At 42.3% G+C, this 23510-nt stretch overlaps 2 protein-coding genes across 4 annotated transcripts in view; one reads left to right on the top strand and one right to left on the bottom strand.

Annotated features, from left to right (window-relative positions):
* RPP40 (ribonuclease P/MRP subunit p40) overlaps nt 1–23510 on the bottom strand; it is a 58632-nt gene that overhangs the window by 27482 nt on the left and 7640 nt on the right. The window contains exons 1-2 of one of the 3 annotated variants that reach the window (XM_073332136.1): nt 19879–19974; nt 16719–16799 (exon numbers count right to left, since the gene is read on the bottom strand). The gene's annotated coding sequence lies outside the window, so the exon portion shown is untranslated. Of the gene's footprint in view, nt 1–16718; nt 16800–18308; nt 19091–19878; nt 19975–23510 lie in introns of those variants that run through there. The other 2 variants (XM_073332138.1, XM_073332135.1) reach the window with 2 other exon arrangements.
* Nucleotides 19049–23177, top strand: PPP1R3G (protein phosphatase 1 regulatory subunit 3G). Its single transcript, XM_073332139.1, has one exon. The coding sequence runs from the start codon at nt 19103–19105 to the stop codon at nt 20093–20095; it is 993 nt and encodes a 330-aa protein (XP_073188240.1). The 5' UTR covers nt 19049–19102; the 3' UTR covers nt 20096–23177.

Raw genomic sequence — 23510 nt, 5'->3', positions numbered from 1 at the left:
GTAGGCACTTTTTAAAATCCCACCCTTAGGTGCTTAAAAGTGAACTTTGGAGCCTAACTGTAGGCTCCTTTTTTTGAAAATGTTAGTCATGGTCTGTATACAAAACCACTGATGTTTCAGGCTCAAAGCATCTCCTGTATACACATGTTCTTGAAAGGGACCCTCTATGCACAAATCTCCCGCTGTCAGCTTTAAGTGAAGGGAGTGCTGCCTCCACAGCACCGTCACCGCCTCCCTATGTGAGGAAGGGGTTCCATGAGTATTTGGGACTTAGGGGTAAGGAACAGGGGACTGACAACATTCAATGGCATTGTCCCATGTAGAGCCACTAAATTTCCATGTGGAAATGTGGCAGGGAACTCATATAGCTAGGAATTGTATTGATTTCCTCTGGGTCCCCCCTGGAAAGGTCACTGAGCAGCCACATAGGATCCAGTTAGTGGAAGCAAAGCTTCTTCAGGGACTGTGATGCCATGGGAGGCGGAGCCATGGAGCAGTGCAGAGGCAGAAGTCCCACAGATGGTAGGTTTCCTATATCCACAGGGCTGGGTTGCCCTGCCCTTCTGATCCCCAAGATCTATCAGACAGGGAAGCGTCCCAAATTCCTTTGTTAGGGGATGCTTAGTGAGAAATAATGTGAGGGGACTGTTTTGGAGTGCTCCTACCACTCTGGTCCCTTTCAGCAGAGAAATCCAGTGGGTGTGCATATCTGTAGTTTTATTTCATTCTTATTTTGCTTCTATTTGTTCCCAGTTTGAAAGTATGGTGTTTGTGTTCCTTTTCCCTTTATACCATTTATAGGGATGATTAAACTACTAAAAAATCACTTCATCCTGAGAACAAGCAATTTGTAAATTTGGGTACTTAGAACAAACATATTTCCTGTAATTGGATTTAGTCCAAATAGCTGAGTCAATCACAAAATTTCCTCTGGGATTTTTCCATGGCCAAGTGTTGTCTGAGAACAACAATAGCACAGAAGCTCTGATTGTATAAATCATCTCCTTACCTGAGGCTCTCCCAACTCCCACATCAGCTGACCCTGAAACATAATCCTCTTCTGGCAAAACAGTTGCCAACTGGCACTTGGTGCAAATTTAGTATTTGTCTTTACAGTCTGAGTCCTCACATTTTGTCTGCTAGCAGTCTGTGTTCAGATGAGCCTCTTGCCAATCTTGCTATTTAGGCCAAACATTTTGGGGAACAGGCAATTCTTTGTATGTGCCCAGAAGATTTTTTGTTTGTTAGTTAGTTTTATGAAGAAGCTAGACAAAAAATGAACTGCACCATGCGTCCATTCAAGAAAGCAAGATCCAGTAGTTCAGAAAAGCTTTTTGAACTTTAATGGAAAGATTCAGAACCATCTAAGTGAAATGTTGAAAGTTAACTAAATTACTCTATTTACTTACTGTGCAGGTACATTGTAAAATTTGACAACTCATTGCAATTCAGTGCCAATAGTTTGTCCCTCTCTATTGTTTAAAATTAAACAAGAGTATTACATAGGGAAATAGCAGACACTTTGGATCAACTGATGAAACAGAATAATCACAGAACCAATTGAAAATGTGGCAGAGAACATGGGTAGAGTTTGATATGATTTGAAGGCATTAAGTGTCTTTGAATTTGAAAGGAAGGCAGGCCTTATAGCTTAGTGGAAATGCTCTATGTTAGACCATTGCTCTTGGATTGGGAATAAGGAAGCTTGGGCTGGTTATCATGTTCATCTTCTGTGAGAAGACTACTGTGTGTCATTGAACAGTGACTTCTACAGCTAATTAAGAGGTAGCATTTAAGATTAAGCAAGTCCATTGGCACAAAGAGAAAATTGTAATGAGAAGACATGATTCTGCTCAACTCAGATAGGGATATGGAGGAAATAATATTTTAAAGCAAACTTTATTTTAAAAAATTTGTTGCAGTGTCTATAGAAGCTACTGTAATAGCACAGTGAAGAAAATGTGTACCACAGCACAACCAACTGGGCAAATTTGCTTCACTCTCAAATTAAATGGAGTTTGGAGAGTCACTGAGGCTGCACAAACTGGATGGTTTTCTGTGCATTCTGGTGGGGTTTAGGATATCTATAGAACTTCAGAAATGTTGTTTAATTGTCACAATCCACCTATAAGGGAGAGCCACCATTTTACAGATGAGGTAAACTGAGGCACAGAGCGGTTAAGATGATTATTTTCAAACATGGGCATATAAAGCTAGGCACCCAAATAAAAGTGGTGTGATTTTTAGAGGAGCTGAGCCCCTGATGTCCCCACTCAAGTTAATGGAAGCTGCTGGGGCTCAGCTCTACACTTAAGTTACCTAACATCCAAAAATGTTGACTCCTTACCTTGAGCAATGCCACAGAACTGTAGCAGGGATTAATCCATTGCTCTCCATCCTTTACTCAGTAAATAAGGGCATGATGCCTCTCATACTGTTAAACTGCTCCTCTCTGTGACTTAGAGGAACTACTCGTACAAATAAGTGCTCACCAACGTCAGTAAAGGCTCCACAATCCGGCTGTAGGACCCTAAACTTACCAACCTTACTCATGTTGAATGGTCTCGTGCTCCACATGTAAGCCCTACTGGTTTCAAAGGGACCACTTAGGTAGTAACTAGGGCTGTCAAGCAATTTAAAAAACTTAATCACGATTAATCGCCCTGTTAAACAATAACAGAATACCATTTACTTAAATATTTTTGGATGTTTTTTACGTTTTCAAATATATTGCTTTCAATTACCACACAGAATACAAAGTGCGCAGTGCTCACTTTATATTTATTTTTGATTACAAGTATTTGCACTGTAAAAAAACAAAAGAAATAGTATTGTTCAATTCACCTCAGACAAGTACTGTAGTGCAATCTCTTTTTCATGAAAGTTGAACTTACAAATGTAGAATTATGTACAAAAAAACCTGCATTCAAAAATAAAACAATGTAAAATTTTAGAGCCTGCAAGTCCACTCGGTCCTACTTCTGGTTCAGCCAATCGCTCAGACAAACAAATTTGTTTACATTTGCAGGAGATAATGCTGCCTGCATCTTCTTTACAGGGTCACCTGAAAGTGAGAACAGGCACTCTCATGCCACTATTGTAGCCGGCGTCGCAAGATATTTACGTGCGAGATGCGCTAAAGATTCATATGTCCCTTCATGCTTCAATCACTATTCTGGGGGACATGCATCCATGCTGATGATGGGTTCTGTTCGATAACAATCCAAAGCAGTGTGGACCAACATATGTTCATTTTCATTATCTGAGTCAGATGCCACCAGCAGAAGGTTGATTTTCTTTTTTGGTGGTTCGGGTTCTGTAGTTTCCCCATCGGAGTGTTGCTCTTTGAAGATTTCTGAAAGCATGCTCCACACCTCGTCCCTCTCAGATTTTGGAAGGCACTTCACATTCTTAAACCTTGAGTCAAGTGCTGTAGCTATCTTTAGAAATCTCACATTGGTACCTTCTTTGTGCTTTGTCAAATCTGCAGTGAAAGTGTTCTTAAAATGAACAACATGTGCTGGGTCATCATCCAAGACTGCTATAACATGAAATATATGGCAGAATGCGGGTAAAACAGAGCAGGGAACATATAATTCTCCCCCAAGGAGTTCAGTCACAAATTTAATTAACACATTTTTTTAACGAGAGTCGTCAGCATGGAAGCATATCCTCTGGAATGGTGGTCAAAGCATGAAAGGGCATACGAATATTTAGCATATCTGGTGCGTAAATACCTTGCAATGCTGGCTACAAAAGTGCCATGCAAATGCCTGTTCTCACTTTCTGGTGACACTGTAAATAAGAAGAGCGCAGCATTATCTCCAGTAAATGTAAACAAACTTGTTTGTCTTAGTGATTGGCTGAACAAGAAGTAGGACTGAGTGGACTTGTAGGCTCTGAAGTTTTATATTGTTTTGTTTTTGAGTGCAGTTATGAAACAAAAAAAATCTACATTTGTAAGGTGCACTTTCACAACAAAGAGATTGCGCTAAAGTACTTGTATGAGGTGAATTGAAAAATACTATTCTTTTATTTTTACAGTGCAAATATTTGTAATAAAAATAATATACACTTTTATTTCAATTACAACACAGAATACAATATATATGGAAATGTAGAACATTCAAAATATTTAATAAATTTCAATTGGTATTCCATTGTTTAATAGTGCAATTAAAACTGTGATTAATTGTGATTAATTTTATTAATTGTGATTAATATTTGAGTTAATTGCATGAGTTAACTGTGATTAATCGACAGCCCTAGTAGTAACTACTTTTTATGAGTAAGGATGGCAGAATCAAGCCCTGTTATTCTAGATACAGACAGTGATCCAGGTTACACTGGAACTTTGTTAGAGAAATTGGAAATACTTTTTGTCTGGCAGGCTTATACACTTAAATAAATAACAGTAGTTTCATGATAGACAATAATTTGCTGAAGAATTTAAATAATGACTGCCTTTTATTCTATTAGTTTTTGATTGAGTACAAAAATACATGATGAGTGAGGGAGAGAGAGTTGTGATCAATAATGTATTATCAAATCGCTGGCTTCAGGCTTGCTTAAAATAATACTCATATTGTCAGTGTTGAATCTGCCAAGTCATTTGCCAAAGGACTCTGCAGTTTATTATTTTAATTAAAAGACTCTCAGTCATATTTTGCTTTCATTTATACCTGTGTAAATCTGGAGTAGCCCTGTTAATGTCAGGAGAGTTACTCAGGATATAAACCAGTGTGACTGGAGCAGACTATGACCCTCTGATGTTGCAAACATGTCACTGTAGAACAAAAACCAACAAAACCAGTTGTTCACTGTAACTGTTTCCTTATGCATCTAAAGTGTGTGTGTGTGTGTGTGTGAGGGATGTAACTTTTCTTGATGATGTGCTATCTCGCTTTGAAAAAAGTGGCTTCTTTTAACTAAGTTATTTCTGGGCTCCATACAATATGGCCTCTTCTTGAAACATTCCTATATTACAATAGTTTAAAGCAGGTAAAAGACAAACAGACCAGTTTTGGCATGAGTATGCTGCATTTATAAGGGGGATTTCTGAATCTGTCATGTTAATATATTACGGCTAGATTAGAAAGAATCTACTGAATGACTGCAGCACCAGCGGCAGCTGTTAGTCTCATCAGTTAAAAGTAAAAAAAAAAAAATGAAGAAATATTGGTGTCATAATATTCTTTTTAAATTAGGTGTGTGTAAGGCGGTCGCAGCTGTCCCTTCGTTCGTCTGGGAGGGAGGTCACGCCCCCTTGCTACAAGTCCTCTGGAAGAGCACAGCTCAGGGGGGAATTAGCATCAGGGTCTCTGCCACTCAGCACGGTTACACAGTACTGAGCTTAGGGGCCCTGGTCCTCTGACCGGACAGGGCACCAAACGGTTAGGGGGCTCTAGCCTACATTCAGAGTAGAGCAGCAGTGTCTATAAGCCCCAACCCTCCAGCTGGGGAAGGCAGCAAGTAGTTAGGCGTCTCTGGATGGTATTCAGGACAGAGCAATAACAAGTCTATTAGTCCAGGCCCTCAAAGAGGGCAGGGCAGCAAAGTCAGGGAGCTCAGGCCTATACTCAAGACAGAGCAACAATGAGTCTCTAAGCCCAGGCTCCCAAATAGGGCGGGGCAGCAAACAGTCAGGGTCCTGGCTCTGATGGACCGCCGACAAATGCAGGCCTCCTGTCTGTGGTGGGGAGGCTGCCACGCCAGGGATGGGGTGGCAGGGGTAGAGGGATGTAGGCCCACCTGACTCCACTGCATCCTAGCCCAGGGCCGTAACAGTGGCAGAGTGGTCTGCCACTTGGTCAGCAGGGAAATCTGGCCACAACACGCTGGCCAGCTGTCAGTCAACAACACAGCCGAACTATATTCAGCTCCCCTGGACTACTTCCTACACTCCCATTTGAGAGGGGTCCTGGGGTCACAGTCTGCCTCACTGGGATAAACAGCTAACGGCAGCCCCAGCAATTCCTTAACGTCTCCAGCAGCCAGCAGCTCCGGCAGTCCATCCAGATCTCGGGGGCTGCAGTGGTTGCTGTCGGGTCCGATCTCCAGCAGCAGCTGAGCTGGAGAGCTGGCCTTTTATATTTCCAGATCCTGTCCCACCCCTCTGCTTTCGGAGGGGCAGGCGTGGGTGTGCCGGCTCTGCCCACCAGGGAGGACTTGCAGCGTCTGTCCAGGAGAGAGGACATGCCCCCTCGCTACAGTGCAAAAATGCATTCTAATTTTCAGATGCAAGCAGAAAAGTGGGACCAATGAGGACTAATATTAGCTCAGGACCAGCAAGGGGAATATATTTTGTAAAATATATTATCAAATTCTTACTGTAGACATATAAACTTGATGTAAAATATATCTTCTCTCTATATGGCTAATAAAAGTTTAGTATATGCATAATACTTAGCACTTCTGTAGAGTTTTCTTCCATAGATCTCAAAGCATTTTGTAAAGGTAACATTTTGTAAAGGTAACATTATCTCCATTTTACAAATGGGAAAACTGAAGTATATAAAGGTGAAGTGACTTGCCCAGAGTTAAACAGCATGTCACCGGCAGATCAGGGGATGAAACACAGGTCTTCTGATTCTCAGTTCTATGTTTTTCCCACTTAACCATTTAACCAAACAAAGTAACGAAAAAATAAACTGAATACTAAATAAACCAGGTTCCTATATATATGTACTGCATAATACATTTAACAAAACAGATGGCTATGAATTCATATAGTTTATATATACACAATATATATCTATAGATAGACATTGTCTATTTTTATTATTCTCCCAAAGTGACATGTTTGTGATATTTAATATATATTACATACATTAAAATATTTCTTTACAATCATTTTCTTCTATATAGCAAGCATCTGCCTGGCAATTGTATGGCCCTTTCCCCCCAACTTGGGTAAATAAGAGTGCAAGGGCATTTTTGCCTAAGTTAGTGGTGTAATTTTCTACACTAGTTTAGGGGGTTTTGAATGCTCTTTTTGGCTGCTTTATTACTTCATGACCCCTCCTACCAGCTTCACGCCCTTACACTTAAGCCTCCTAAATCAAACTGCCTAAATTTCGCTGAGTGTAAAAGAACAACTTCAGCTCATTGAGCCAATTTCCTTGCACCTAGGCAGGACAACGTTGAAGGGCCACCTAATTGAATATACTTTTGCTCAGTGAGTTATTTTTCTGATGACGGGATTTAGTGCTATTTTGTCCCTTCTTTGAGGGAAGGGCTGTCTTAGTATTATTTGTTTGTATAGCGCCTAGTACAATAGGGGCCTTACCTGTGATGGGGGACCTTCAGTGGTACTATGATAGAAAGGTCAGGATTTTTTAAGGTCAGGCTTGACAAAGCCCTGGCTGGGATGATTTAATTGGGGATTGGTCCTGCTTTGAGCAGGGGGTTGGACTAGAGGACGCCCTGAGGTCCCTTCCAACCCTGATATTCTATGATTCTATTAAATGAGTTGTTATAGGTGGGACTGGTAGCACAACCTATTATTACGATTGTCCAATACTTCCCATTATAGACCCTGTTTTCAGTTGCTTATTACTTCGCAAACTTTAACCTTTGGGGAAAAATTTTCCATGGTGGGTGTCTGCCTTATGATGATTTTGTTTGGAAAATTTCAGCTAAAATGGTTCAGTCAGTGGGGAATGGGAGCCAATGGGAATGGGGAAGGCAGGCAGGAGGATTGACTGCAGGTTAGGAGGGAGAGAGACAAATCAGATGAGGAGCAGGGAGTGGGCACTGGGAGCGGCTTGGCAAGGAGATGAGGACAGGGAGATGGTGACTAGGAGTCTGGAAGGGTTAGGCTAGGACTTGCTGGGCAAGGAGACTGGGACTGTGATGAGAAGTCTGATGAATGGAGACTGGGACTGCCTACATGAGGAGAATTGGACTGGGATAAGGGGCCAATTAGAGATAGGCATCAAGGAAAAGAGTGACATTTGTGGATAGAATTGGGTCAGGATTGAGTACTGTGATTGCTGAGCTTCTGGACACCGCTAAGCTTCTGGGGTTAGAATCTGCTTAGAATCAATCTATTGCTGGAGAGAATCACAATGATAGTCTATTGCCAGAATCAGTCAAATTCTTTGCACATTAGAAATGTATGGGCTACCGACAATAAATCTTCTCCCATATATATCCCAATACTCTCCTCAGGATGCGGGCTATGTAAACCCATTAATCTATCCAAAATTCTACCTCCAACTTCATTGAGGGGTGGGGTGTGTGGTGAAGATGATATCTTTAAAAATAAGTAACTGAATGTTCAAGATGCTTGGAGTCCAAACACACCCCTCTTTGATGCTCTGCCCCGAGCTGTCTGACTCAGCAGGTAGTTTCTACTTCAAAGTGTTCCACTACCATGGCTGCTGTTCTTTGTAAATAGTGGGAGCCTTTGAAATGGATGTGGCTCTGTGACAGTATGCCAGAAATCAGCCTTTTTAAAAAAATATCCTATGCTGAAAACATTTTTTCAGTAATTAAGTATATTTTTTCTTGCCAATCACTCTACAGACCTTGTCATAGAGCTATGTCCTTTTCAAAGGCTCCTGCTACTTGCACAGAACTTCATGAACACAGCTGCAAATCTCCACCAGAAGGAGTCATTTTTACATAGATACTGCTCTGTCCACAACCACATTAGCTGATTGAAAAGTCTGACAAGCATGACTTAACCAATTAAGGTTTTTAATATGCTACATACATGGAAAAGTTTAAATCAATATCTCCCAAAACACGTATGCATAAAACTGCAACTTAACACCTCTAAAATAATCCAAATATGCACAAAATTGTAGTGAAATTAAGATCTGTGCAAAAGGTATTTTTGTTAAATTTCAGTCGAACTTTGTCCTCAGTTTAATTTCCCCCAAAGTGCTTGGAATCTTTTGCACACTGTTTTTGGGAAACAAAGGATAATGTGATAATTCCCTTTTTTATTATGTATTTGTTCATCACAAACAGTATGCTCAGTTCTGTGCAAGACATATAAGGAGAAATCCCACTGGATTTCAATAGGGTCAGGATTTCACCCAAAATTAAGAGATTCTTTGCCCTATTGCCACATACATGGCACAAATAACAGAAGATTTAGAATCACCACATCATTATGGGAAATGCAATCATTGCCATGAATCAGAGAAATAGAATATTCATAAATTCAAAGTATCTCCATTTCTCATACATCATTGCTAATGTGAGTCACTACATAAAGATGGGATGGAACACTTCATAATACTTGGCAGCCCTAAAGGATGAGAGATTTCTGCCATTGTCTGAAGGTCTCCAGTAAAATTTATGACAGGTTTTGTCTCCTGAACATCTGGCAGAAATTCAAATTAAACCCCTCTCAGTCCCTTTGGAAACTGTAACAGTTACTGCTATTCCTCTTAAGGCATATTGAACACTTTTTAAGTTCAATACCTGCTTCTTCAAGAACAAATCTAATCTTTGCCTTTATGGATTAGAGCTATTCAATTTTGCTTAACAGAGAAGAAAGCTAGTTTAAAAATAAGAAAATGTTCTAATAAACTTTCTCTGTGTAAGCTTCAAAACAGGAAGGAATACACAGATATTTAAACAATCTCTAATCAAACAGTATAACCTGGAAAGTTCTGTGATACAGGTTTTATACTGCAATATAGCAGAAACTCATAACCTGATGGAATCTTTACATCCAATACTTGGAAATCCTCACAAACTGATAAAACTGAAACCCTAAGATGCTAGCTTTGCAGACAACATTCCCATAGGACATGAAGCATTAATAGTTTTTAAATAATTTAAGAGGATATTAATATCCCAACATGCCATCTACATAGGAATGACAGATCTGTTAAAATTAGCTGTCCTGAAAACCAAGATTATTCATGACACAATTTTATCTCTGAAAAACCAGCTTAATGCAAAAGCATACATCTTCAAAGTTGAAGTCCCAAGACTTAGTTAAATATGGATAAAAAAACAATTCAGAACTAATCCTGGAAGAATCTGAAGTGAGATGTGGGAAGAATTTGAAGTCAGATTTGAATATTCATTCTGGGCACAAACTGCTGATGTCTCTCTCTCTATATATACACACACACACACACACATACACTTCACCAGGACTTCTCTCATATGTATGTTAATATTACACAATAGTTATAACTCATTAATGTTTTCTGATAAGCCTCTGTCATTAGGGATTTCCTTAGACAAGATGTGAGGGGGGAATTGGTGAGGTCACTGAAGAGATTTGAGTCTTTGTAACCTGTATGTTTATTAATAGAATACCTTCCTTGGGACTGCTGGGAAATCTGTCAATCTAGGATGTGGAGATTGAAGCCATGATTGAAATGGTTATAGAGGAACAATCAACAGGCTGCTTGAATTGACTCCTGATTAAATTGGATGGTTATCTGAATCAGTGGCAACTGAGTAAGCAAATTTAATTTTCCAGTCTAGATATAGCTCATCCCTTCTCCAGGGATTTGAAGCTGGATGACTGCAGACAAACAATTTTGTCTTCCTTTTGTGTCCATGTGGTGGTTACTGATCCAAACAGATTTATCTGTTTGTTAAACCACACATCCATCAGCAGTGCTGCCTCCCAAAGGATTGGGCCTCTGGACAGGGCATCTGCAACAAAGTTTTACTTTCATGGAATAATGTAACTGATTCAGAAATCAAACATCTTGGGCTAGTGAAAATAGAATCCCTAGTGACAGTTCTGAAATGAAAGAACTTCTCATATTTTCCTACTATCAGTACATAAATTACCTTCATTCTGTTGTCTGGAATAAAATGTATGGTACACGTTAGCCCTGAGATGGCTACAGTATGAGGGAATTAACTGAAGCCACTCCAGACAATTGACAGGCCGTTTCTATTCTCCATTGTTTGTCTTAAACCAAAATAAGCTTTGTCTTGAAAAAGAGACACAGTCATTCAGGCAATAAGATAAATGAAAGGTGAAGTGAATATGATATTTTGAGTCCATCCCTCCAATCGTAAAAGGGCTTCTTAAAGCAAGTTTACCAGACACCCCGCCCTCCACGGTTTATAGATTATTTTCCCTCTTAAGGCAAGTTTACCAGACTTTCCCCCCACAAAGTTTATTGATTCCCTCTCCCCTCCCAGTGCAACAGTAAATATTGCAAGATACTATTATATAACGTTTCAACTGAATAGGCTGGCAATAAAACCACTAAGTAATTTACTATAACACAATGGCTAGGTCCCACTGAAATCCCCTATCCCACTTTAATACTTTCAGATTATTTTCTTTTCTCCATTGGATTCACTGATGGAGAACTGGATATATTTTTACTATCCCTGAACAAGAAAAGTGGAGCAGTCAAGAGAAAACGTCACAATGCACTGCCAGTGCGTCAAGTTTTGTAAGGGTGAGTGATTTGGTTGGGCCGACAGAGGGAGACAAAAAAACATTAAGTCCTGATCCCTAACTTCAGTGGGCCTACTTCACGGTAGTAAAGTTAAGCATGTGCCTTAGTGTTTGGAGGATTCGGGGGCTTAGTTTGCAAATATTTTCCAAATAAGCCAATTTAAGTTTTTTAATTTCAAAGGCCATGGTTCAGCACTGCACTTAAGCACATGAATTTTCCCACTGTGTTTAGTGTATTAAAGGTAATCAGTTGCTTACATTCTTTGCTGAATCAGGGCCATAAAGTACTAAGTTTGTTTCTTCCAAGAACAGATAATAGTTGCCAATGAGACTTTAAAAATGCAAAAGAATTAGGGTTTTTTATATTTCACTTACAAAGAGGGAGGGGATGGGTAAACTGTTCTGAATCATGCTTCAAGTGAAGTATGTAATTAAGTGTTTGCAGGATCAGGGCCTAAACAGATAAGACAAAGGAAATCTTGCTATTGCCATGTTACAGATGGAAAACTGAGGCACTGCCAGATAAATGACTTGCCCAAAGTCTGAAGCAGAGGCAGGAACTGAATCAAGATCACCTGAGACTCAGTCCAGTTCATTAATCATAAGACTCTTCTTCCTCTCAAACTCCATAGTGCAACCCTCATTGCTATTGCCTCTCCATGACATTGTTCATATAATAGACCAAAATGAGTCACCTCCAATGACAAAAATTCTCCAGCTGAAACAAAGATTTTACAAAAATAATTTGATGAAAGCGTAGGCTTTGAAAAAACATTGATCAGATCTGGTTATGCTCTTGAACGATCTATTCTTGTGAACTATCACTTTTAAAACTTTTATTTCAAAGAGTCCATTTGTAAATGTTTTGAATAGAGAACATATTAAAGGCCTGGGGGCAGATCCTCATAGCTGTAGCAGCTGTGACAATTTAAACCAGCTGAGGATATAACCCTTACACTTAAGAGTTCAAACTTCACCTGCTTTGGGAATACTAACAAACAATTTAGCCGGCCCTCAGAATTTTTAAATTCCCAAGATCTCCATAACTACCTGATTTAATGCTTAAATGGATTTTGATCCAATATTCATTCCTACTGCTTGCACAGAATTCTTATGAACGGCAATCCTCTTTGCAGATCAATTTACTACAGTCAAGGGGATACTATTAGGAGAAATATACATTATTCATTTCAATATGCATTACCCTGCATTTATCAAAATTAAAATTCAGCTGCTGTTATGCTATCCTGCGTTTGGTTAGATTTTTCTGGAGGTTTTTCCTACAATCCTCTCTATTTTTTTACTCATCTAAATAGTTTTTTGTGATCAGCAAATTTCACCGCTCCTTCATTAACAAACATAGTAAGTAACACGTAGTGCAGGGGAAGCAGAATGCTTTTGTGGAATAAGCATAAGATGAGGAGTTAGGGAGGTAGGTCCAGACACAGATCCACAAATGAGCATTTAAGTATTTATCCACAGGGGAACAGTCATTGGGCCAAACAGAGAGAAAGACTGTAGTCCTGTGGTTAAGGAACCCACTTGGAAAATGGGAAACCCAGAATCCAGTCCACCTCCTCAAACCGGTCTTTCATTATTTATTCATGGTGGAACACTTCAACGGGAGATACTGAGGAAGTCTCAAATCAAACTATTCCATATCTCATTGGTTGGAGCACTCTCCTAAGAGGTAGGAGACCCCCTGGCAGAGCGGGGAGAATTGAACCTGTATCTTCAACATTCCTGGCAAGTGTTCTAGCCATTGGGCTAAAAGTTAAAGTTATAAGTATTGCCACCACTACCTCCTCTAGTGGCCAGATTGTGAATGAAACCCATACCAATAGGTGGCCTCTGAACACATTTACCGGATCTGGCCCAGCATGTGACTTAGGCAGAGGAGTGTCTGTTTTCCCCCCGGTTTGTGAATCGCTCTGCGGCTTAGGGGGAGATAGACATCTGGACAATTACAGTAAGGAAGCAGGGCACATGCTCATAGGCACTGGGGGAACTTTTACCCTGAAAACTTGGGCGCCTATAGGGTTTGACAGGAGTTTTCTGGATTGCAGTGGAGCCCAAAAAAACCCAGAGATTTTGGCAGCAAAATCTGGGCGCCTAAGTATCTTTGTGGATCTCACCGTCTCTAAAATGGGATAATACTTTTTTGATTCACAGTGGTATTCTGAGGATTAGGTACTCTGTACAGAATTTTTAATTTATAAAGCACTATTATAAATATTAAATAGCATTATTATTATTATTATAAAATTTTTCTTAGGGTTCACCATTATCTTCCCAACCTCTATTAATTTTCCTTTACTCAGATTAGCAGATGTAGTTTTACCCACAATACAATATTGTCAACTCCAAGTGTTCAAAAATCATGAGCCAGGACCCCCAAAGATCATGAGATTGGCTTAAATCTTGAGGTTTAAAAAGTATATAATAATTTGGGGATCTTTTTATTTGCCTTTTGTTATTTGAATCTTTAAAGATAATGGTTTAGAACTTTTCTCCATAACCATGATATCTAGAAATGTACTTTTGTTTAAAAATGAAAGCTGAGAGTCTTACGTTATCACATGACTCCAGAAGCTGGAATTTTAAGAAAAAAACATCAAATACTGTGAGAGTTGGCAACATTGCAATATGATTTTCTCCTTTATCCTGTGTTTTCCCCAGAAAAAGTCTCCCTTTCTTGGGAGACCTTGTCAAAAGCTGTTTGAAAATTCCAACACATGGAGCCAGTATTTTATTTACGCGTCTCTTTCAGAGAACTCTAACATATTAAACCAGCACAAAGTTAGCCTTACAGAAGCTATGTTGATCTGACCTTACTGAATATATGTATAGTATCCAAGAGTTATGATATTTCATACCTCATTATTTAGCCACATTTTATTCACTCCTTGTTACTTTGGTTTTGCTCTTCAGCATACACACTAGCACTGCCTCTAATATAGTGTTTCTGAATAGCCTTCAGATAGAGTCTATGGATTAGGCCCCAATCCTGCAAGCATTTACATATGTGCTTAACTTTATGCACAAGAGTTATTCCATTGACTTAAAAGGGACTTCTTAAGTGTGTAAAGTTAAGCATGTCTCAAAGTGTTTTCAGGATCAGGGTATAAAGGTGTGTCTTAATTATAGACATTTTCAATGGTGTAACTACACTGTAGTTGCACAGGTAGTACACTGGTAAAAATCCTTCGGGTAACTAAATTGCATTGGTGCAGACTGGTATTTGCACCAATATGACTTAAACTAGCCATTTCAGGTATTTTAGTTTGCCCTTCAGACTATTTGTAAGTTTATCAGCGTTTCAGAAGAAAAGATTCCACTCTTATGTGTTACGGTGTTGTCCATTGCTGACTCCCATTCTAATCCATGATAGTCAAACAATGTATCCTGAGCAACAGTGACCATCTGTTTTCCTAGTTATTCTCTGAACCAGTTCCTGTATATCACACAAGACTAGGCTGAGAATTAGTTTCTTTCTTGCATGCTCCAGAACTAGTTACTGGTAAAAGCTGATTACAATGACAGAAGTTACAAAAGGAATCAGGTTACTGGGAAATTTTAAATAACTGTTATCTTAACATTAGTGGTTCTAATCTTCAATAGCACAAGCTTGCACCCTTATTCTTGTGGAAATATCTGTTCAAATGAATGAACTATCTAGCCATGCTAGATGACTGCTCCTAAGAGAGTTAATATTTCATTGGCATCCATTTATCTTTAACACCAGATGAGATGAATGGGAGCAGTTTGCCCCTCTCTGGGAGATGGGATGCCCACACAGTAGAACTGTATCTCATCGGGACTATTTAGAAAAGCTGGACGTGCACAAGTCCATGGGGCCAGATGCGTTGCATCCGAGAGTGCTAAAGGAGTTGGCGGATGTGATTGCAGAGCCATTGGCCATTATCTTTGAAAACTCATGGCGATCAGGGGAAGTCCCAGACGACTGGAAAAAGGCTAATGTAGTGCCCATCTTTAAAAAAGGGAAGGAGGAGGATCCTGGGAACTACAGGCCAGTCAGCCTCACCTCAGTCCCTGGAAAAATCATGGAGCAGGTCCTCAAGGAATCAATTCTGAAGCACTTAGCGGAGAGGAAAGTGATCAGGAACAGTCCGCATGGATTCACCAAGGGCAAGTCATGCCTGACTAATCTAATTGCCTTCTATGATGAGATAACTGGCTCTGTGCATGAAGGGAAAGCAGTGGATGTGTTGTTCCTTGACTTTAGCAAAGCTTTTGACACTGTCTCCCACAGTATTCTTGCCAGCAAGTTAAAGAAGTATGGACTGGATAAATGGACTATAAGGTGGATAGAAAGCTGGCTAGATTGTCGGGCTCAACGGGTAGTGATCAATGGCTCCATGTCTAGTTGGCAGCCGGTATCAAGTGGAGTGCCCCAAGGATCGGTCCTGGGGCCGGTTTTGTTCAATATCTTCATAAATGATCTGGAGGATGGTGTGGATTGCACCCTCAGCAAGTTTGCAGATGACACGAAACTGGGAGGAGAGGTAGATACGCTGGAGGGTAGGGATAGGATACAGAGGGACCTAGACAAATTGGAGGATTGGGCCAAAAGAAATCTGATGAGGTTCAACAAGGACAAGGGCAGAGTCCTGCACTTAAGAAGGAAGAATCCAATGCACCGCTACAGACTAGAGACTGAATGGTTCGGCAGCAGTTCTGCAGAAAAGGACCTAGGGGTTACAGTGGATGAGAAGCTGGATATGAGTCAACAGTGTGCCCTTGTTGCCAAGAAGGCCAATGGGTGTATACCATTGTAGGGGCAGCAGATCGAGGGACGTGATTGAGGGACGTGATCATTCCCCTCTATTCGACACTGGTGAGGCCTCATCTGGAGTACTGTGTCCAGTTTTGGGCCCCACACTATAAGAAGGATGTGGAAAAATTGGAAAGAGTCCAGCAGAGGGCAACAAAAATGATTAGGGGACTGGAACACATGAGTTATGAGGAGAGGCTGAGGGAACTGGGGATGTTTAGCCTACGGAAGAGAAGAATGAGGGAGGATTTGATAGCTGCTTTCAACTACCTGAAATGCGTTACCTAGGGAGGTGGTGGAATCTCCTTCCTTAAAAGTTTTTAAGGTCAGGCTTGACAAAGCCCTGGCTGGGATGATTTAATTGGGGATCGGTCCTGCTTTGAGCAGGGGGTTGGACTAGATGATCTCCTGAGGTCCCTTCCAACCCTAATATTCTATGATTCAGTTCACCTTTGGAAGGTTATTTTTGCAACTGAAATGAAATTTAATTAAAAATACATCTTAATTTCTTCAGAAAATTACCTTGATGACAGAAATCCATTGCGAAAACCTAAATCTCCAGAAAGCGATGTTCCTTGCATGTGGATTTCTAGTTTCTCTGTCCTGAAAAAGGTGGAGTGAAGGAGAGGAATTGTACTTTCACCAACAGAACTATCTAAAGACGACAGCTGTAATGTGTACTAAGTACCTGTTTAATTTTGGAAAACTTCTCAGACATGCAAGGGCATTGACTCCAAAAATCCTAATCAAGTCCTCATTATGGTGCTGTCATTTAACATGCAACATTCAGCTAAAAATGGCCTATAGGGTACTGCACTGTTTTTGCTGAAATCAAACTTTTTTCTGTGTGTTTTTTTTTTTTTTACATTATAAACTTAGAAAACACTATTACTAGACTTTCAAAAGGGGCCTGTGCATCTTCACGAGTCTGAGGGGAAAAAAAAAGTAATGTGTGGCTTAAAAATCATGAGACGTTAAAAGAATAATACATTTGGGATTCTTTTTATTTTGATTGTTTGGGTTTTTGAGACTTCAGGGTTCTTGTTTTCAAGTTTCTCTCTTTAATTATGAGAGGAGAGGTTCTCATATAATCACAGGCCTATAAAAGAAAAACAACAAATATGAGACCTGTGATACAATGGTAAAAGTTGACAGCACGCGAATCACCTGCTACTCACACAGACTTCAACTGGACCTGCAAGGGCGCAGCACTTTTGAAAATCAGGCCAAAGAGATCTCCAGCTGGGCACCCAAAATCAAAGGCCACTTTTGAAAAATTTTGGCACAAGCATTAGTGGAGAACTGGCAGGATTCTGACAGTGTTCCACAGAAGTGAAATCTGTGGAACAGAAGTTAAGTTCCACAGCTTAACAGAAGTGGGAAATCTGTTTAAAATGTTTTGATTCTGTTTCTATTTTATTCAAATGGCCTGATGACAAAAAAGTTTTTTTTAAAGATTCAACACTGTCTTCAATTAAGACCAGCAGAAAGATCCGAATTAACATCCCCAGTGAGTTCTCTGCAAAGCCAGGAAGACTAGATGTATCCATCCTGATATTTCTACATTAAAAAAATCTGAAGTAAAAACTTTAAAAAGCAGTAACAGCAAACCCCTCCCCCCAGGCCTTTGTGTATCACACAAGCAAAAAAGGGACACCTTTAAATCTCTTTTTGCCAAGACACCTTTAATGTCTTTGCCAAGTACCTGCTGCATTTATTGAGGTCAATCACCTATGCAGAGAGCCTGTTGCACAACCAGGGCTTAAATTACTTTTGCCTTCTCTATGGTAGCATCATAGATTCCCTGAAGTATCAAATCTGGCAGTTAGAATGTGAGACTAACTATGGGGTAGCTTGGACCACTGTGCCCTGGTTTTATACAGGCAATGGCCTAGGCCAGTGGCTCTTAACCTTTCCAGATTTCTGTACCCCTTTCAGGAGTCTGATTTGTCTTACATACCCCCAAGTTTCACCTCACTTAAAAACTACTTGCTTACAAACTCAGACATAAAAATATAGAAGTGTCACAGCACCCTATTACTGAAAAAGTGCTTACTTTCTCATTTTTACCATATAATTATAAATCAATTAGAATATAAATATTGTACTCACATTTCAGTGTATAGTATATAGAGCAGTATAAACAAGCCATTGTTTGTGTGAAGTTTTAGTTTGCAGTGACTTCGCTAGGGCTTTTTATGTAGCCCCTTGTAAAACTAGCCAAATATCCCGATAAGACCGGCTACCCCCAGGGCTACACAAACCCCTGGCCTAAGGCACTGCAATGAAAAGGAGAATAGCATTGCCGCTACAGGGGGTGAAAGGCACTGCTGGTTGACCCTGGCAGCTCTAGAGGGGCTCGTGCTTGGGGGCAGTAAGCAAACCACACGACATCTCAGGGCCCTGCAGGGAAAATGCGGTGGCAGCCGCTTCCCGCTAGGACTCTCCTCTCTCTCGCTCGCTCTGCTACCACTTTTGGACTCCTCCTGTAGCTGCTGCCCTGGAGACGAACGGCAGGGCCCTCCACTGGCTCGGAAGCCGCGGATGGGCGGGCAAGCGCCTCCCGCCGAGGGGGGCGTGGTCGGCCAAACACTCAACGCATGGAAACTTCTCCGAGCCCGTCCGCGGCGCGGGGTCCGCTCTGCTCCTTCGCCCCCTGGCTCTGGCAGGGCTGGGGACGTGGCTGGCAGCCCGCCACTTGATTTCTCCCGAGCGTCCGCCCCGAGCCCACAGGGGACAGGGGCGCGCCCCCCACCATGACTCCGCCGCAAGGCAAAGGGGATAAAGTGACCCCACCGCCTTAGCCAGAGCAAGCCCCGGCCGGGAGAGGGGGGGGGGTCGGGCGCCCTCCTGCGCCAGCAGCGCCTCCCGGGGGGGAGGAGGAGGAGGAGGGGGGGCGACATGCCATGGAAGGCCGGGACTCCGGACTGCTGGGCTTGGAGCAAATGCTAGCGCCTTTCGGGAGCCGCCAGCAAGAGGGGACGGCGCGGCTGCTCCCGCGGGACCCCTGGCGAGGCAGCTCCGCAGAGCAAGAGCAAGAAGGGGCGGCGGCGGCGGCGGCTGCGCTGCCTCTGCAGGAGCCTTGGGGCGAGCCGGAGCGGGCCGGAGCCTCTCCCCCGCCGGGGGATGGAGAGCTGCTGCTGGGGCTGCGCCGCCGCGGCGGGCGGTCCCTGTCGCTGCCCGCTAGCCCGAGCCTGGCGGCCGCCCGGCTCTTCCAGCCGCCGGAGGAGGGCAGCGGGGGCTGCTGCACCAAGTGCAAGAAGCGGGTGCAGTTCGCGGACTCGCTGGGGCTGAACCTGGCCAGCGTGAAGCACTTCAGCGCGGCGGAAGACCCGCAGGTGCCGCCCGCCGTGCTCTCCCGCCTGCGGCGCCTGCCCCTGGAGGGATTCAGCGCCGCGCTCGGCCTGGGCTGCGGGGGCCGCCCGCCGCCTCCCCTGCAGCTGGTGCCCGACTTCCAGCCCGCCGGGGAGCTGGCGGCGGCCGAGCGGCTGCGGCGGGAGCGGGTGTGCCTGGAGCGCCTGGGCCGCCCCGCGGGGGACCTGGACGTGCGGGGCACCGTGCGGGTGCTGAGCTGCCCGGGCCCCAAGGAGGTGACGGTGCGCTACACCTTCAACGAGTGGCTCTCCTTCCTGGACGCCGCGGCCCTGCCCCTGCCCAGCCCCGAAGGGAGCGACCCCCCTACCGAGCGCTTCCACTTCAGCCTGTGCACCCCGCCCGGCCTGCAGGAGGGCTCCGCCGTGCACTTCGCCGTCTGCTACCGCAGCCAGCAGGGCGAGTACTGGGACAACAACGGGGGCAGCAACTACACCCTGCGCTGCTGCCGCCCCGCCCCCGGGGGGCTCCCCGCAGCGCCCAGCACAGACCCCGGCCACGGCGACCCCACCGGGCCCCTCTATTGAGCGCCGCCCGGGCCAGCCGTGAACCACACCAGCACTACCCAGCCTGGGGCAGCCCCTGCCTTCAGCTTAGCCTGGGAGCAGACCAGCATTACTCAGCTTGGGGGCAAAAGCAGCGCCCTACTCTGAGCTTAGCTTGGGGGCAAACAAGCCGCCAGTCAGCCAGCGCCTTCCAGGGAGCCTGGGGCCGGCCGGCCACCCATTGTGCCGAGCCTAAGATGAGTGGGGTGGGGTAACAAGCAGCCGGCTATGAATGTCCTGCCCTTGAACCCAGAAGGCAAACACGCTGTGCCAAGCCAAGCCTTAGCTGTCAGATACCACTGCAGTGTCCCATCCCCTGTACTCGCACCCTGGAACAACCCTGCACCATTTTCCTGGGGAGACCTTGCTGCATAGTCACTGGTTTCTGAGCCTCCCATTGGAATGTGGCTTATTTTGGGACCTCCTACCGTCAGCCTTAAAGTTGTAGAAAAAGCTAGGTCTGACCTGTTAGTTCCGGTATTGTTAGTTCACCATTTTTGTAAAGGAAATGAACTCTCAAGAGCTGCAAGAAATCAGCACAGTTGCCTCACATAGACTTTTCTCTTTAAAGTTGTTTAAAGAGAACTGGAAACAAAATTTTTGTGATTTATTTAAAAAAAAAAATTCTCTAACTTGATGGTGGTGCCTTATGTGAAGTTTCCTATTTAATACACTGAATTTAAGGAGAGAACTTTAAATCCAGTGTTGTGACTGTGCTATGTTATGCATTAGGTCTTTGGACTGACAGATAATGCACGCACTTTCCCTTTTATGGGTATGTAGGCATTTCCTAGAAACAGGGACAGATGTAGGCAAAAACTGACTTATTATTATGAGTTGCAGAAATCCAGCTCTTTTTTGAGAGGGAGAACTGGGCGAGGGTCAGTCGCCAACCCCCATAATTCTTAAGTTTTGATTCTACGAACACATGGGTTCAAAAAAGAATTGGATAAGTTCATGGACAATAGGTCCATCAATGGCCATTCCACACTGTGGCTGTCCCTAGCCTCTGATTGTCAGAAGCTGGGAGTGGATGACAGGATGGATCACTTGATGATTGCCTATTCAGTTCATCCCCTCCGACACACATGGCATTGGCCGCTGTCGAAAGGAGGATACTGGGTTAGATGGACTATTGGTCTGACCCAGTATGGCTGTTCTTATGCTTAACTTTACTCATGTGATTAGTCAGTGAGGCTACTCAAGCACTTAAAGTCAAGCACATATGTCTTTGCCAGAGCGTGGAGGAATTTAAAGGCTTAAGTTCAGTCAGTACTCTTCACACATTCAAACAAGGGGCCTAATTCTTTCACCCCCTTCCAAAAGCAACATAATAAGACAGCAGTCTTCCACTTTATTTTTAATTTAATGGAGTCCATAATATAATTTTCATGAGTGTGAGCACTTTCTGGTTTACTTGAGTGTCCCATCTTTGCTGTAGTTTTGGAGGCCCTGAATGATGGAAAATATCCTTCTTTCCTTGTAAGTTAGTGCTCTTTAACATTGTTCAATGGCTAATGCACTTCCCACCTACCACAGCCTTTTTTTTATAAAGTTCATGTGTAACTCTGGCTAATCTTTGTTAAAACAGAGTCTTGCCACACACATACACGAGTTGCTTTTTCCTCTTAATGAAAGATCTAGAAATTTTAAATAGTGATGGTTTTTCTAATGGTATGTCTACGTTACCAGTACTAGAGCAGCACAACTGCTGTTACACCTCCGTAGCACTATAGTGAAGGAAGGAGTTTCTGTTGCTGTAGTAAATCCACCACCCTCGAGAGGCGCTAGGTAGGTTGACAGAACAATTCTGCTGTCAATCTTGCTGTGCCTACAGAGTCGGTTAGGTTGACCTAACTACATCACACAGATGTGAAATTTTCAATAGTATGATGGATTTTTGTACAATTTGGCATGGGTAAATATTTGTTAGAGATCACTACCTGAGGAATGATTTTATGAAGTAGAGTCAGGTCTTAGTTTTCCATGGTCCTCACTAATGAGTGAAAATAAATGGTTTCCTTCAACCCTCTTCATGCTATATTTATAACCACATTTCTGTAGGTGTTTATAGTACCTTATTTTGTTTAGTATGAAAGCATGTGTTCTAAGTGTCATTTGTCAGTACACATTTGTAAGAGACCCCATTCGCTAACATCTAAGCAGTGTAACAAGATAAGTAGCATGGAAAAGTACAACTTTTTACATTTAGATGACTGATATAAGTTGTTTAAGTGCATGGAGCTGTAATTTATAGAACTAGATGCTCCAAGGCTTGTCTACATTATAGAAAGCTAATTTAATGGAATACTCAATTACAATGTGATCGTGCCCTCTAAAGGTTAAAACACAGTTTGATTTTGCATTGTAGACAGGGTCAGACTTTGTTAGTGAATCACACTATAACCTTGGACTTTGCAGGTCTGTAAGCAGCATTCAGGGTGATGGCTAAAACATGGTTTAATCCTGTCTGAGCCACAGGACTAAATCATGGTTCACCTATGTTAGGGCACTACAATATTGTAAGCACCTGCCATGACACATTAGATTTTCAGTGTGTATGAGGCCTTTTTAGCATAACGAAAACACAATTCCATTGAAAATTGATTACTTGAACGTTTCATTACTCAACTTGACCTATATTATTGTGATACAGTACTGTGTTTGAGGTTGTACACAGTAAGTTGTATAAATATAAACTGAAAAAGAAATCCCAGTAGTAATTCTACAAGTTATGTATTACCCGCCCCCCCCCAAATATGCACAGAGTCCATATATTTTAAAAAGGAAAACAGTGAAATGGTTTACTGTCCCCGATACATTACATTTTTATAAAAATATGTAGTATAAACAGGATACTACATGGGAAAATGTGAGCTGATTTAGTTTGTTAAGATGGCAAAGACATAAAACATTAGATTGTTAGTACTTGAAATGTATGCTATTATAGCTGAGGTATGATGTTAAAAGTATTGAGCCCAATTCTTTGCTGAATTACAGCATAAAAAAATAAAAATATATATATTTTTTAAACTATTAAAGGTCAAATCTAGCCTATGCTGAGGGAGGGAGGGAGGGTGGGAGAGAGCAGAGATGGTAGCTGGTATGTCAGAGAATCCTGCTGTCAGGGCAAGATTATTCGCAACAGGCCAGAATGTTCTCTGGTATGCAACAGACTCTGACAAAGATTTTCAGAGTTGGTCTCCAAAATGTCAGAACTTTCCAGAACACTAACTTAACATCCCATACCTTATACTTATTCAAATAGGAAAAGATAGGTATTCTTGATCTGTTCTTCCCTGGTTTTGCTGGCATCCCAGATACAGATTGGGAACTGTCTCAACTCCCAAGTAAAGCAGTAGGGTGCTGAATGAGTTATAGATATTTAACAAGCATT

The sequence above is a fragment of the Lepidochelys kempii genome, chromosome 2 (genome assembly GCF_965140285.1).
Source record: "Lepidochelys kempii isolate rLepKem1 chromosome 2, rLepKem1.hap1, whole genome shotgun sequence".
Classification (NCBI taxonomy): domain Eukaryota; kingdom Metazoa; phylum Chordata; order Testudines; family Cheloniidae; genus Lepidochelys; species Lepidochelys kempii.
This window is presented reverse-complemented; position numbering and strand designations above follow the sequence as displayed.